At 56.3% G+C, this 13095-nt stretch overlaps 7 protein-coding genes across 7 annotated transcripts; 2 read left to right on the top strand and 5 right to left on the bottom strand.

The window, feature by feature from the left end:
• Positions 1 to 264: 264 nt before the first annotated feature.
• On the bottom strand, positions 265 to 1586 carry FA10DRAFT_264965 (hypothetical protein). The gene is made up of 2 exons (XM_025520862.1): positions 647 to 1586; positions 265 to 591 (listed from the first exon to the last, which is right to left on the bottom strand). The coding sequence occupies exons 1-2, from the start codon at positions 1481 to 1483 to the stop codon at positions 304 to 306; spliced, it is 1125 nt and encodes a 374-aa protein (XP_025378262.1). The 5' UTR covers positions 1484 to 1586; the 3' UTR covers positions 265 to 303.
• Positions 1587 to 1918: 332 nt separating this feature from the next.
• On the bottom strand, positions 1919 to 2693 carry FA10DRAFT_264967 (DUF1772-domain-containing protein). Its single transcript, XM_025520863.1, has 2 exons — positions 2570 to 2693; positions 1919 to 2518 (listed from the first exon to the last, which is right to left on the bottom strand). Exons 1-2 carry the CDS (start codon positions 2637 to 2639, stop codon positions 2040 to 2042), a joined length of 549 nt encoding a protein of 182 aa, XP_025378263.1. The 5' UTR covers positions 2640 to 2693; the 3' UTR covers positions 1919 to 2039.
• Positions 2694 to 3256: 563 nt separating this feature from the next.
• On the top strand, positions 3257 to 4261 carry FA10DRAFT_59473 (hypothetical protein). Its single transcript, XM_025525591.1, has 2 exons — positions 3257 to 3307; positions 3388 to 4261. The coding sequence occupies exon 2, from the start codon at positions 3405 to 3407 to the stop codon at positions 4161 to 4163; it is 759 nt and encodes a 252-aa protein (XP_025378264.1). The 5' UTR covers positions 3257 to 3307; positions 3388 to 3404; the 3' UTR covers positions 4164 to 4261.
• On the bottom strand, positions 4245 to 5593 carry FA10DRAFT_277985 (hypothetical protein). The gene is made up of 3 exons (XM_025523422.1): positions 5176 to 5593; positions 4910 to 5124; positions 4245 to 4852 (listed from the first exon to the last, which is right to left on the bottom strand). Exons 1-3 carry the CDS (start codon positions 5477 to 5479, stop codon positions 4646 to 4648), a joined length of 726 nt encoding a protein of 241 aa, XP_025378265.1. The 5' UTR covers positions 5480 to 5593; the 3' UTR covers positions 4245 to 4645.
• Positions 5594 to 5608: 15 nt separating this feature from the next.
• Positions 5609 to 7816, bottom strand: FA10DRAFT_264969 (alcohol oxidase). Its single transcript, XM_025520864.1, has 4 exons — positions 7455 to 7816; positions 6896 to 7401; positions 6031 to 6839; positions 5609 to 5978 (listed from the first exon to the last, which is right to left on the bottom strand). Exons 1-4 carry the CDS (start codon positions 7805 to 7807, stop codon positions 5742 to 5744), a joined length of 1905 nt encoding a protein of 634 aa, XP_025378266.1. The 5' UTR covers positions 7808 to 7816; the 3' UTR covers positions 5609 to 5741.
• A 292-nt stretch (positions 7817 to 8108) lies between these two features.
• FA10DRAFT_292038 (alpha/beta-hydrolase) lies at positions 8109 to 10019 on the bottom strand. Its single transcript, XM_025524381.1, has 3 exons — positions 9288 to 10019; positions 8782 to 9222; positions 8109 to 8711 (listed from the first exon to the last, which is right to left on the bottom strand). Exons 1-3 carry the CDS (start codon positions 9988 to 9990, stop codon positions 8128 to 8130), a joined length of 1728 nt encoding a protein of 575 aa, XP_025378267.1. The 5' UTR covers positions 9991 to 10019; the 3' UTR covers positions 8109 to 8127.
• Positions 10020 to 10317: 298 nt separating this feature from the next.
• Positions 10318 to 13059, top strand: FA10DRAFT_59502 (hypothetical protein). The gene is made up of 3 exons (XM_025525592.1): positions 10318 to 10381; positions 10450 to 11074; positions 11134 to 13059. The coding sequence occupies exons 1-3, from the start codon at positions 10351 to 10353 to the stop codon at positions 12719 to 12721; spliced, it is 2244 nt and encodes a 747-aa protein (XP_025378268.1). The 5' UTR covers positions 10318 to 10350; the 3' UTR covers positions 12722 to 13059.
• Positions 13060 to 13095: the final 36 nt, after the last annotated feature.

Here is a 13095-nt window from a genome sequence, read left to right on the forward strand (position 1 = left end):
ATACAATAGGTATTTTGATACACTGAGTTACTTATTGTATCAATTTCGCCCATGGATGCGATACGCAGCATTTTGATACGCTAAGTAGCTCAGCGCATCAATTCATCAGAGTATCAATTCGCTAGTAAATTGATGTGCTATGTTACTTAGCGTATCAAAGACACACAGCAGCCTGTGCAAATTGATGCGATAGAGACCTACCGTATCAATTTAATAGCGTATTGATGCGCTAAGTTGCCTATCGCATCAATTTACTAGTGTATGATTGGATGCATATCATTCCATTGCGCATCGTGAGTTGACTCAACACCCACCAAAACCACCTCCGGTCATTGCCATTCCCACGCCCATCATCGATGCTGTACCTGACTGCTCCCAGGGCGAGCCAGTGTTGACTGGCTCGAGCGTCATGCCAATGCGAAACCCTTCCAGCCGGTCCTTGTCTGCGTATCCACGCCCACTTCCCTCTGCTCCTGCTGACGACTCGGCCGTCGTTGCTGTGATAAGCTGGGTCTTGTCGTCGGAGTCGATGTCACTGGGCAGGACACGTGAGGCCTTTCTTTGGTAGCGAGCGCAACGATTGAGAAAGGACTTGAACCCAAGAGATTAGCTTATGAATCTACCAACGACCCGTCATCAATCTCACCTTGGGAAAGAGACCCTGGACGACAAACTCGGGCCGCTGTTGCGGATCTGCATTGCGGGGCTGTGGACGCGATCGATGTGCTGCGACTGTCCACATGCCGCCACGTGCCTCCAGAGCATTGAGCACATCGTCGAGCATGGCCTCGGCGTGATCAGACGGCTTAAATAGCTGCGCCAGGAGCTCGTTGTCCGTCTTGGAGCGGAGACAGGCCAACGTCTTTGCCAGGTCGTCGGCTGGGGAGCATGATTCCTCCGGCTCGGTCGTCAGAGGGGGCGACGTGAGGATCAGAGTGGCCCACTGCACAGGCACACCAGCAGCAGACTGGCTGTAGGGCAGATGTACACGCTGGGGAGGGTAGAAGAACTTGGACGATTTGATGCCTCGCGTGCCAAAGAGTAGACGCACAACGGCATGCATCCTGGTGCGTTCTCGACGGCCGACGAGTTCGCACAGTTCCGAGTCGTATATTGTGCGCAACCTGCCCGTCTTGCTGGCCTGCTTGCGAACCTCGGCCAGTGCCTCCAGACTCGTGACGTGCGGTATGCGGACCGCATGGAGCAGCTGCGTATCCCTGGGCACGCGCAGGTGGAGACGCTTGGTGAGCTTGGGTGGATGGAAACCGGGAGACGACTCCATAGTTGCCGGCCTGTCGCTACGATGCCAGGCCGAGGGCAGCCCTGCCCGCTCAAGCTGCCTGACATCGAGCCCATGACTGTTTGTCTGGTGGAGTACGAGCGTACCGAGGTTGTCCTGACCCGATGCGAGTGTTGTGGTAGAGAAATCGCCCCTGTCGACGAGCGTGTCCGTAAAGGAGTAGAGCGAGTCTGCGTCGGACATGTTCAAGACAGTGTTTACTGGTGATAACGATGGGATGGTGGCGGTCAAGATGGGTTTGCACTGCCTCGTGAGTATGGTAGCGTAAAGCGCTCCTCCGACCATGCGGTCGCACTGCCAATCAATGACGCACACAAGTAAGTTTAAAGCGCAATAGAAAATGTCTATTTCAGTTGCATTTACCCCACCGGACAAGGCACAATTGAGCCGATGACACAAAGTGGGGCAATCGGGCGATAGATCTCCGATAGGCCACGTGCCTGTCATTCATGTGAGCCAATTTGATGGCTCAAAAGAGCGAGGAAGCTGCACCATCTCTTGCCTCTTTTTCTTCGAGGGCATGAACGGGTCAATGCAGAATTAAGTCCTCATCGTTACTGTTACTGGCAGTTTTTGAACTCGCCAAAGTGCATCCTAGTGTAGTTGATCAATCGATTAGGGGTGAATACCTCTTGAAAGTCAACCATTTACATTTTCCAGTACTCAGCAATCGACACATGGCTGTGCAAGGAAACAGCGCAACGGCGCGCGGGCAGCCGTGTCAGAGACAAATTAGGTGCTAGTTTGGATACGTGACGGCAACGGCGGCAGCCGTGACGAAGCCCGCAAGCGAAAGCACGACGCGCACGTTGTGGAGCGAACCCCACCGCGCCATGAGCGAGTCGGCCTCGTCCTCGGAAACAAGGTCGGTCTTGCCCGCATTGGCGAGCTTCCGCAGCGCCATGAGGCGATCGTTGACGGGCGCAATGACAAGCACCGTGAACGGCGCGATGGAGACGTGCGTGACGCTTGCCGCAACGAGCAGGCGCTTGTTCCAGTCGCTCCAGTCGCCGCTGCTTGCAAGACAGCTTCCAGTGAGGCCCAGAGCGGCGCCAAACGCAAACAGCGGGCACCAGTGGCCAACGTCGTAGCTGTGGTTCCAGAGCGTCAGGCGCTGGGCGAGAGAGAGGTTGGCGGCGTCCGACGCCGGCTGGATGTGGGCGCCCTGCTTCCACTGGAAGTGCCGGTTGACCAGCAGCGGGTAGGCGAGCGTGAGACCTGTGTCCATGTCAGCCGTAGCCTGGTCACGCACTCGCCGCTGGCACTCACCCGAGGCTAGACCCGACGAGACGAGGCCGACAACGCCCAAGGCATCCGCGTAGCTTGGCTGCGTCGTCATGGTGGCAGTTGGAATGGTGGAGGTTGTGGGGACGTGAGCTTGTGGAAACTGAGGATACGTGCACTGCGATCTGGGCTTCATAAATAGCGTGCCACATCCGCGTCGGTCCGTACGCTATCGGCCTTCTCCGAGGAAACGCCGCGGACTTACGGCGACTCACCGGATTTTACTTTGGCTTCTCTGCAGTCGAGATCTGGCCCGATTTCACTTCTCAAGCATGCCGGCTTTCAATTGCCACGGTTCCACGGTGTCACAGTGCCAGCGCCAGTGGCGGCTCAGCCCCCCGACGTCGTGGCACCTTGCATGTGGACCGCGCACGAACGCCTCCGGCCGGAGAGTCATTGCAAACGTGATTGCAAACGTGCTCTGCAAAGCGCCCCGGCTGACGCTGTCCTGCACGCCAGGAACCTCCACCGGCAAGCCGCTGTCGGCATGCCGCTTCCCGCATTTGCTGCAAATTCTCCGGACGCTGTACAGAAGCTAAAGTGAGATCTTGTTGAGGATGATACCATCTTCTGCAGGAGATTTGCCTCGTGAAATCGCTTTACCTAAGATGATGGAGATTACATGACTAGTCGCGAAGTCCTTGGAATTAAATTGTCACGAAATATGACTATCGCCCGCGGATCCTAGCGAACGCAGCATTGATCGACGCACAGCCAAGAGGAGTGAGTGAGCGGGCTATAAAAAGCGCTTCCGATTTCTCGTTAAATCGCTCTTCATCTCTCGCGGCCCCCTTTCCCTCCAGAAGAAGAGCTTCCGCACATGTCTATGTACGCGGTACTCGGCACCACAGGCAACACAGGGCAATGCCTGCTCGAAGTCCTTCTGCAGAACCCTGGAACTAAAGTCAACGCATACTGCCGCTCAAAAGAGAAGCTGCTCGACCAGTCGTCTGCGGCGATCAAGGACGGTACGATCCGCATCTTCGAAGGGTCTCTGGGGGACATTGACCTCCTGACCGAGTGTCTACGTGGTACGCGTGCTGCCTTCCTAGTCGTTGCTGGAACGGGAAATATGTCTGGCTGTTGCATCGCTCGGGAGACCGCGCAACATGCTTTGACCGCCGTCAAACGCCTGAAAGTGCAAGATGAGCCCTTGCCCAAGCTCATTCTCCTTTCCTCGGCGTCTCTGGACCATGCATTGATGCCCAATGCGCCTCGATTCTTGCTCAAGATTCTCTGGGCCGCCTTTTCCAACAGGTATGAGGATATTCGCCAGGCCGAGGATCTTTTTCGCGCCCAGCACGATCTCGTCAGTTCGACTTTTGTGCGGCCTGGCGCTCTATCGCACGACACGCAGAAGGGGCACTGGTTGAGCACCAAGGTTGCCAAGGGACCATTGTCGTACATGGATCTGGCGGCTGGGATGATTGAAATTGCCCAGGACGATCGGTTCGACATGAAAGCCGTCGCAGTGAATCCGCGAGACAAAAATGTGGCCTTTCCCTGGCAGGCGCCAATGATGTTGATAAAAGGCCTTATTGTTCACTTTCTGCCCTGGACCTACTACTACCTCCAATAAATGCAACAGTCGTCCTGATCACAAATTCAACATCTTCATACCATGAACCTGCAAAAGTCCAAGATAGTCGAGTCTCGAACTCTCCAAATTGACGACAAGTCATGTATTGTACTGTAGTTACAAAGCCTAATGTCTTGCACGAACGGTCATTTGGCAACGTACCGAACAAAAAACACCAAGTACAACATAGTGCCAAGACTTTGTCTTGGAGTCTCTCTCAGTGCGGCAGACGTTGGAAGCTGGCGCAGTTGCAGCTTTCAAAACAGCGCGCGATCTGGAATCGCTTCTGCACGGCGATAATCGGCCTTCACGAGCAGATGGCGGAAAGGGTTGGCTGACGCGATAGCGACGCGACCTCAAGGCAATAGACGCATGAGGTCAGTGATGCGTCCCCAGACCCCGATCATCTACCATAGATCCTGCTGCACCGTCGCAAGACGCAAGTCCGGCGAATAAACCTCCCCTTCGATCAGCGGTGTGGACTACGACGAAATGAGCAGCGAGAGTCCCACGAGTGCGCTCGTTAAGGAAAGAGAGGGTAGAGTGATGGACGATGAATCTGTGCGCAGAGGAAGACCCTCCTGCAGCTTGTGGAGGCAGCTGGTGCTCGGCGTCCAGTAGAAAAACTTCGATCCTGGATCTCCTTCATCGGTGGGATCAGTGAAGTTTACGTTGTTCTTGATGCGAGCCTGAGGAGCAGGATTCCAGTCAGCGAACACAAAGCCAGAAAGCGGACATATACGTACAATGACGAGCAGGGTGTCGTTGAGCGTCACACTCATTGTCCCGTCACTCAGGGTGACATTCTGGCCCTGACTTTCCACTCCAGTGTAGGGCACCTGCGGACTCCAGACTGTCGGTTCAAACACCGTCTGGTTGGCTTGCACGGTTCGGTTGGGCGCTGCAGTATCGTAGAATGTCTGGTTGGAGTAAACCTCGTAGGCGTACGAGTCGTTGTAGCCTAGGAGCAAGGTCAGCCGAGAACGGGCGTCGCGGTACAAGCCAGACTCACGCTTAATTGGGTCGGGCTGCTTGGGATCTACTATGTAGTACAAGGCGGCCATCTGCAGCTCGTAGAAGTTGTCGGGCGATACATATTGTTGAGGTACCACGAGACGGTAGGTCAGCCTGCTGGGATCGCACTCCTCGTCGTTGGTGATGGAGATATTGAGTGACTGGACAGCAGCCACGGGCGCGCCCGGATCCTCGAAAAAGGGAGTGCCGGGGATCGTAGACAGGTTGCTGATCCTTTCACTGGGCATAGAGAGCCGCGAAGAGCCTGCCAAGGCGTTAGCGAGCGCACGAGGGCTGACCATGGCGGACGTACTGTGGTGGGTGAGTCCAAATCATGAGGCAGCACTCGATCGAGAGCCTGATCCTTCTGACCGCGAGGTCACCTTTCCCCACTTCCGAGTTCCGCGCAAGTTGCGATTTTTTTAGCGCAACACTGCCTTCCATTCGCGAATTCTTTCTTGCTCAGATGAAGACGGTGTTACTATTGCATTGCTTGGACATGCTCGTACATGACTGGAGAGTGACCCACGCAAAAGCTTGGCAAGCAATCATAGCCAGACGAGGTCACTCGGACGATTCAATGTCAGCAGCAAGCTTCTCGGCGATCGCAATGGCCGCAGCTTGGGGATGACAGCTGAGCACTTCAGGCATCACGCTGACATCGCACACGCGCAGTCCCTCGACACCTTTGACCATCAGACTGCCTGGCTCGACAGCTGCATCCCCGTCTGTGCCCATGGCGCATGTCGAGGCCATGTGCTGCACGCCAAAACCCCACTTGCGGATATGCTCGACGATGTCCTGCAGTAGAAAGAAGTCAGCATGAATCTACACGGGCCACGAGCCCACCCACCTTCTCAGCGATAGCTTGTGGATCAACAAAGTCGAACTCGTCACCGCCACGCTTGGCCAATCCGTCCTTCCATCCTCCCTTGCTGTCATCCCAGCCCGGCACACAGGCAGGCCCGATGTCGTAGGCGAGCTGCTCGCGCATGTGCTTGATGAGCGTCATCGCCAGCCGGATGGCAAGCACTAGCCGGCGCACATCGTCCTCCTCTTGCAGGGAGTTGGGCTCGACCTCGGGCAGGACAGACGGGTCAGGCGCCTTGATGTGAACGTGGCCGACCGAACGAGGCTTGACGAGGTAGACAAGTGCTGCCATGACGCCGTGCGAGCCACCAAGGCCATGAAACCGTGGCATATCCTCGGCTGCCCAGAAAGCCTCGAAGCTGATCTCGATGTCCGGGACGTCTTTGTGCGGATCAGTACCTTGCACGCGAAGCCTGCTCCCGGTATCTCCATCGTCCATCAGCTGAATCTGCTCCGTACTCAGGTAGGCGACGGTCTCCAGCGTTCCAGGAGTGGTAAACCAGCCCTTTCCATGGATGAAATAGTTCCAAGCTTGGCGTATAAGCGTGGGCAGCGCCGTCGCAGGAAGCACCATAGGCATGCACGAGTCTCGCATGGGCCCACGGAAATGCAACGGCACAGCGAGATGATCCTTGAAGTGTGCGCCAACGCCAGGCAGAGCTACCTTGACGGGAATCCTGAGGGGCTCGAAGACCTGCGGGGAACCCAGGCCTGAGCGCTGGAGTATGCAGGGCGAGAAAATTGCACCAGAAGACAGAATGACGTTGTCGCTTCGTGCATAGTATACCTTGCCTGTGACAATGGTCAGCGGTCCAGGAAAGCCGTTCGGTGCAACTTTGCAGACTGACCCTTGCTAGAGAACCAGACGCCAGTGGCCTTGTGCGCTTTGTTATCATCGTTCGGCCCCTCGATCTGCACCTTTTCCACACAGCTTTCCACGCACAGTGTCAGATTCTGTCGCGCCTTGAGCACATTGGAGGGCAAGTAAGCCATGCCCGCATGATGTCGCGATCCATTAGCTGTCTGGGAAGTCTGCAAGAAGAAGGCCCCCGTTGCCATCATGCCGCGCTCCGACATGCCGTAGTCCGAAGTAGGCACTCCGAGCGCGCCGGCAGCCTCGACGAATGGCTTGCTGAACCCAAAAAGCTGGGGCATGTCCCGCGTGGCCCATGGCCCCTCATATCCATACACGTCTGCTCTTTCTGTGCGCAATTCATGGCTGTGCGCCTGCGACCGCTTGAAGAAGGGCTCCAGGTCCGATCCAGTGTAGCCGGGAATGCCCCAAGAGTCAAAGTCGGCGTGACAACCGCGTGTGTAGAGAGTCGCATTCACTGCGCTGGAGCCACCCACTTGTCTAAAAAATGTGCCTGTCAGCCAGTCGGTTGAAGGGTCCTCATAGAGACTCACCGTCCAACTTGCACCGTGCTCGTACGTCCTCCCAGGCCTGGCTGAGGCGTGGTGCGTACGTGCGTGGCGTATCTTGCCTGAAATGCACGGGCGTTGCTGAGCAGAGGTATGCGCCCGACGACGTCAGCGAGATACGAGCCACGCTCGAGAACGAGGACCGAACGAGTACCCGACTCCGACAATCGGCTTGCGAGGACGCTGCCGGCCGTTCCGGCGCCCAGGACAATGTAATCGTAGGAAGGCGCATCGGGCGGGGGATCGAGGTCTTTTGTTACGATATCTGCTCCTGGCGCCAGGCCGGGTGCCAAGGCCGCACACCGAGCAGGCCCGACGTCGTGACGGGACGACAGCATCGAGGTCATGTCCTTGTCGGGGGGTATGGAGGGAGGAAAAGCTCGCCAGGAAGCACAATGCCAAACTTTATACAGCACGTCCTCTAAGACACCGCTCTTTACTAGCGCGCTTTCGAGACCTTGGCTTCTCGACTTTTGTTGCCCCTAGGCCAGTATATGCAGGGATCATGCGGTCAAGATTCTGAGACCCATTGGAGAAATCAAATACGTGGTTCGGAAAGAAGTGAGCTGAGGTTTAAGCTCGACCAAGTGCGGTGGAGTGGTCTGCGACACCTTCAAAAAAGAGTGTTTACAAGCTCGCCCGGAAGTGAAGAATAGCATCATGGCCTGAAATAACGGCGGATGACATCAAAACCACTCCGATAAGGGGGCGCGATTGTGCGGATGCTTTCGTTCCCGCGCCCACCAATGCTTGTGACCTGAGTAGAGCCTTGTGCCTCATTATACAAGCTCCATTTGTCGCCATCTTCCTGGGCTGCTGGGTGGCCGCAGTGGACAAAGTGGATTAGAGAGGTGTGCAGTGCGTCCACCACAGATGTCTTTCCAAATTTGCGAGGATCGTTGTCGGGTAAGAGAGTGGGAAAGTAGAAGGCCAAGTCTGAGCCGTGCTGCACACCCATTGCTTCTGAGGTGCCTGGGATCGGCTCTTGGAAAAGAAGACCCCAGACCTTGCTCCTGCTTGAATGAGAAGAAAAAGCAGAAAGGTAGTCCAGCCAGGCAGTGGTGTAGGTCGAGTCGGTGTCGATGGCAGAAAGGCGCTTGTATTGGCTTGGCTCTCCATACGTTGTGTTGCGACCATCGAAGGGGGCGCCCCGAGCGGGGTCGTTTGGGTACGCTGAGAGCATGTCCTCGACAATCTTTTTAGCCTGCTCCTCATCGAAGCGGTGAGCAGTGTTGATGAGGACTGCAGAAAGGAGGTGCTATCAGCGTGGCTCTGCCTGTTGCGGGATGTGGAACTAGCCAATGCGGCTCACTTTGCACGCCAAGAGCGGACGCCTCTTCATTGTCGGCCTTGAATCCAATCGCTGAGCTGGTTCCTTCGTCTCTGCATGAGGAGACGACGGTGGGAATGTCTGGGTAGCGCTTTGACGCGATCCTCTCAAATACATTTTCTGACACCAGGCCGCCCAGACTTGGTCCACTACCTTGCCATGCTTCTGTCGATACGTTGACCAGCTTCTGCGCATCGACCTTCTCCAAGCAGACCACGTTCTCGTTCACGGTGACGTTGGCTGGACATCCCGCTGCTTCTGCGACTGCGGCAATAATGTCGTCCATGGAGTGGGTCTCAGTTTGGAGGAAGGGTGCTGCGGTGGACGGCACACTGGCGAGCCAGATGGAGTGGAAGAGCTGCTCCTTTGCACTTGCAAAGAGGAGCTGATAGAGTGAAGACTGCGCACCTGCACTCTGCCCCACTGTCGTGGAAGGATTGTAAGACCTCGTTTCAGGGCACTAGATCCTCTTCTGAACTCGCACTCACTGAGCGTCACTCTGCTGGGGTCTCCTCCGAACGACGCAATATTGTCACGAACATATCGCAGTGCTTCTCGCTGATCGAGAAGACCCAAGTTGAAATCATCAGGCCTTGTGGAAGGATTCAGAAAGCCAAAGGGACCAAGTCGGTACTGAATAACGACTCCGAGAAAGGGCTTGTTTAAGTCGGTTGCCTTTTCCAACATGGGTCGCATGTCGTAGATAAAGCTTGCTCCGTTCAGGAAACCTCCTCCTGCGATAAATAAGAGCACAGGAAGCTGATCATCACACGTCTGGGCTTCATCGGGAACATAGACGTCCATCGTCAGGCAGTCCTCGCTCTGCGGTGCGATGGGCGCCGAGCCCAGGAGCTCCTTGAAACCCTCATCGTAAGGTGGTGGAATGTTGAAGTTTGTGCATGCAGGGCTATGTTGGGTAGCGTCTGTAGTCTGTTTGACGGTGCGAGTATCTTCCTCGGTGGGAACCGGCCTCTTGAAGCGCCCCGCACGGGCATACGGGATGCCGTAATACACCGTTGAACGGGTAGTGGGGTCATGCAGACCTCGATAGGCACCACTGGCGAGCGCGACACGGTGCAGCGATCTTGAGCTGTGAGAATCCTGTCCGGATGGAACGGGCGATGGGCTGACCTTGATACAAGAGAGACATGCAGCAAGACAGATAACGAAGATGAATCGCAGTGTCCTCATGGCTTGATAGAGGGTGTGGATGATTGGGTTGTCACTTGAATGGTGCAATTACCAAGTCTCCTGTCTACCTTCGCTCTTATATACCCTTCCACTCGCTCTTCTGCCTGCTTCTGAAATACGAATTCACTACATCAACCAAAGACTCTTCACCATTGCGAACCACCTGCAGCGCGAAATAAGACTCGGACATCGTGCGATGACGAGGGGCGGAAATATTGCGCGCTACCTAGCAGTACAGCACTAGGACAGTCTCGGAATTGACGCTCGGAATTGATGCGCGCGCAAAACCGCGCAATTTCATGCACTGGCCAGCTTGCCTTCCGCCCATGTCGTCGACCCTATGACATCTCTGATGGAGAAATGTCGAGACGACTTCAGCAGAGGAATCACAGTGAGCTTGGGGCTGTGAGGCAAATGATTCTGACCGATTCACACAGATCCCCTTCTCTCTCTGACCAGCAATGACGAGCGGCAAGCAAGCAGATGGGGCAAAGAGTAGAGGGCCTTACGCGAGAAGGATATGCTCACACTGCAGAAGCAGGAAGGTCAAGTGCCATCTCCCCGACCCACAGGCGGTGCGTCCGTCAGCAGATCCATTGGAGCAACACCTTTCCTGCAAAAGATGCATCGACAAGGCGCTGGACTGCATCATCGAGATGCCAGGAGCATCGTCTTCGACGCCAGCAAGCCAATCTTCAAGGGCTAGCCAGGCCCGGAGCGGCCAGGTGATCAGTGATCGGAAGCGCACCGCTTACGAAGATGGTGCGAGCGTCGACGCCGACGATAGCTTGGGCTCGAGCTCATCCGATGGCCATTCACCTGCCAGCATGTCCGACTTTCTCCTGGCCAACAACATAGACGGGGCAGACGCGGTTCTTCGCCCTGCCCCCGGCCCTGCACATCACTTTCAGCCCTCCAATGCACAGATCTTTGAGGCATCCATGCAACCCGTCTCTCTTCTCAGCCTCGTTTTGGCCCGTCAACCGCAGTCTTTGCGCCTCCTCCTCCACCTACCTCGCTCCCAGCAATGTCCTGCCCTAGGGTCTTTGATCGGTGCTGAGATGGTCAAAGCGCTGCACAAGAGGTGAGCGACGTTTTCCTCCACGCTAGAAAGCTGCTCATCGGAATTCTGCCACCGCACAGACTCTACTGGATCTATCTCTTCCGGCCCTATCTGCCCGACCTGGCCCACTTGCACCGGCTGCTGCCCAAGGCCAACGAGCATGGCGATCCCGCCTCCTTTCTCTTTGCCGTGCTGTGCCGCCTCGCTCTGGATGCACAGGCCGACAATGCTGCTGCAATCACCTGTGACAGCTCTTTGCACATCTATCTCCGCTCTGCCATCGCCCACCACGGAGAGGCAGTGCTGCTTGGTCTGCCCCGTCACTGTTATGCAGCCGCGGCCCTGGAGCTCCTCTATGCCTTCTACCCGACGGCGCTAGCAGCAAGCACAACGTCGGCAGCCGCCTCGCTCTGCTCAGAGACGCTCCTGCTTGCTGCAGAGCGCATTCTTGCGTCTGAGCACGTTGCCTCTCTTGTCCAGGAAGGGCCTCCGCTAGAAGCCATCAACTTTACGCTGCAGAAGCTCAGACTCGAGGTAGCCAGCGACGGACTCCCTCGACACCGTCAACTTCGGCTCAGTTGGACTGCCAGGGGCAATTGGGAGTGGGAGAGCTCTCTCGCAAGAGTCTCTTCACTCGGTGCCTTCCTAGATCTCGAACGGCACTGTGGTAGCCTGCTTCTGGCGCATAGTGCTGCCGCGTTGAAGGAGCAGGGCAATACTCTGCATCTTCTCTACTCCAAACGCGGCGACCTCGACCAGATGGACACCGTCGTGAGGCTGCATACCGAGAGCGATGCCAGGCTGCTTCAACAGCTGCATGTCGCCCTGTCGTCCTTCGGGGACTGCTTTGCAGCGGAGGCGGTCTCCAATGTGGCCATCTTGGAAGGGCACGTGAGACACAACAACGTCAGCGGCTATGCCATGTTCCTGGCTACACTCTCGGGAGCGGGTGCCAATCAAGAATCGGCCGTGTCCAAACACATCGTTGATCGGCTCAAAAGCCAACCATCGGGTCCCATCTCTTCTTTTCTTCAGCGGCACGGAGACCGGCGGACGGATGATTTGGCCAAGATTTTGACGGGATTCTGTGGCCTTTCCAGCCTCGAATCTCCTCAGGGCGCCACTGTGCTCTTCCAGCCGCCATCTGCCATCTCCCTCTGCGCAGAGATCATCTATGCCTGCAAAAACATCGTCGAGGTCAATGCAGCCAAGCTGACTGGCTGGTCAGGCTTGGATGACCACCTGGATCTGCATCTTGTCGCCTTCACTGAGAGCGCCAGCCGTCTTGAGCGTCTGTGCTCTGGTCTCGCTACAGCAAGTGCAGGTCTCGTCCGTAGCCTTCATACCATCTTGGTGAATTGGAGGCGGCAGGTAAATCGGCGGGAGCGCCAGCAGCAGACCGTTGTATTGCCTTCCTCTTCTTCTCCACATCCAGCTCGCCGGCAATCACTCAACACGCTCTCGTCGTCGACTGGCAGCGCTACAGTAGAAAGCGATCTGGGCTATCTTTCTCCTGCTGGGACAAGTGGCAGCAGCAGCTCACCGCTAGATGAATTCCTAGTGGACTGGAGTTCCTGGCCCCAGCTTGATCAGCTCACCGACTGGTCCGTCTCCTTTGGTGCCGACTGGTCTGTCCCTTTTGCTGGCGCTGGAGCAGAAGGGGGCTGATCACCAGGCCACCACATCTATCGCGCACTGCTTCCACTCACGGGCTTGCGATGTCCGCGGCACGAGGCAATCTCCCACGCGACCATCTCCATCCTGCCAGAGGCGGCGTCCATCCAAGGCACCGTACTCTTTTTCTAGGGAGCTAGTGCATCAGCCTGGTGTCTTCAGTAGCAGTGGAGCCTGAGCTGGTCATAGCGGCGTCTCCAATGGCGAGCATCAATGCACGGGATGAGCGAGTTGCAAAAGACAAAGGTCTAACTCGGTCAGGCCAGCTTAAGAAATGTAGCCAAGCCCTGAGGCTTTCAGCGTTTGCACATGGGCAATAGCAGAGAGCGCCTAGCCTTTGCAGCTAGCTAACATCCTTTGAAAGCATT

The sequence above is a fragment of the Acaromyces ingoldii genome, assembly GCF_003144295.1.
Source record: "Acaromyces ingoldii strain MCA 4198 unplaced genomic scaffold FA10scaffold_2, whole genome shotgun sequence".
NCBI classification, from domain to species: Eukaryota; Fungi; Basidiomycota; class Exobasidiomycetes; order Exobasidiales; family Cryptobasidiaceae; genus Acaromyces; species Acaromyces ingoldii.

Bases quoted from the DNA above. Each gene is read 5' to 3' on its own strand.
- FA10DRAFT_277985 (XM_025523422.1), bottom strand. From the start codon at position 5,479: ATGGTCAGCCCTCGTGCGCTCGCTAACGCCTTGGCAGGCTCTTCGCGG. The intron at 5,125-5,175 runs GTGAGTCTGGCT...CCTTGCTCCTAG, and splicing joins GCAGCCCGACCCAATTAAGC to GCTACAACGACTCGTACGCC. The intron at 4,853-4,909 runs GTACGTATATGT...CCTGCTCCTCAG, and splicing joins ACGACACCCTGCTCGTCATT to GCTCGCATCAAGAACAACGT.
- FA10DRAFT_264965 (XM_025520862.1), bottom strand. From the start codon at position 1,483: ATGTCCGACGCAGACTCGCTCTACTCCTTTACGGACACGCTCGTCGAC. The intron at 592-646 runs GTGAGATTGATG...CTTGGGTTCAAG, and splicing joins TCCAGGGTCTCTTTCCCAAG to TCCTTTCTCAATCGTTGCGC.
- FA10DRAFT_59473 (XM_025525591.1), top strand. From the start codon at position 3,405: ATGTCTATGTACGCGGTACTCGGCACCACAGGCAACACAGGGCAATGC.
- FA10DRAFT_264969 (XM_025520864.1), bottom strand. From the start codon at position 7,807: ATGCTGTCGTCCCGTCACGACGTCGGGCCTGCTCGGTGTGCGGCCTTG. The intron at 6,840-6,895 runs GTCAGTCTGCAA...CCATTGTCACAG, and splicing joins CGTCTGGTTCTCTAGCAAGG to GCAAGGTATACTATGCACGA. The intron at 5,979-6,030 runs GTGGGTGGGCTC...TTTCTACTGCAG, and splicing joins CACAAGCTATCGCTGAGAAG to GACATCGTCGAGCATATCCG.
- FA10DRAFT_264967 (XM_025520863.1), bottom strand. From the start codon at position 2,639: ATGACGACGCAGCCAAGCTACGCGGATGCCTTGGGCGTTGTCGGCCTC. The intron at 2,519-2,569 runs GTGAGTGCCAGC...ACATGGACACAG, and splicing joins CTCGTCGGGTCTAGCCTCGG to GTCTCACGCTCGCCTACCCG.
- FA10DRAFT_292038 (XM_025524381.1), bottom strand. From the start codon at position 9,990: ATGAGGACACTGCGATTCATCTTCGTTATCTGTCTTGCTGCATGTCTC. The intron at 9,223-9,287 runs GTGAGTGCGAGT...CTTCCACGACAG, and splicing joins CCCCAGCAGAGTGACGCTCA to TGGGGCAGAGTGCAGGTGCG. The intron at 8,712-8,781 runs GTGAGCCGCATT...TCCTTTCTGCAG, and splicing joins GTCCGCTCTTGGCGTGCAAA to TCCTCATCAACACTGCTCAC.
- FA10DRAFT_59502 (XM_025525592.1), top strand. From the start codon at position 10,351: ATGTCGAGACGACTTCAGCAGAGGAATCACA. The intron at 10,382-10,449 runs GTGAGCTTGGGG...CTCTCTGACCAG, and splicing joins ACTTCAGCAGAGGAATCACA to CAATGACGAGCGGCAAGCAA. The intron at 11,075-11,133 runs GTGAGCGACGTT...GCCACCGCACAG, and splicing joins GTCAAAGCGCTGCACAAGAG to ACTCTACTGGATCTATCTCT.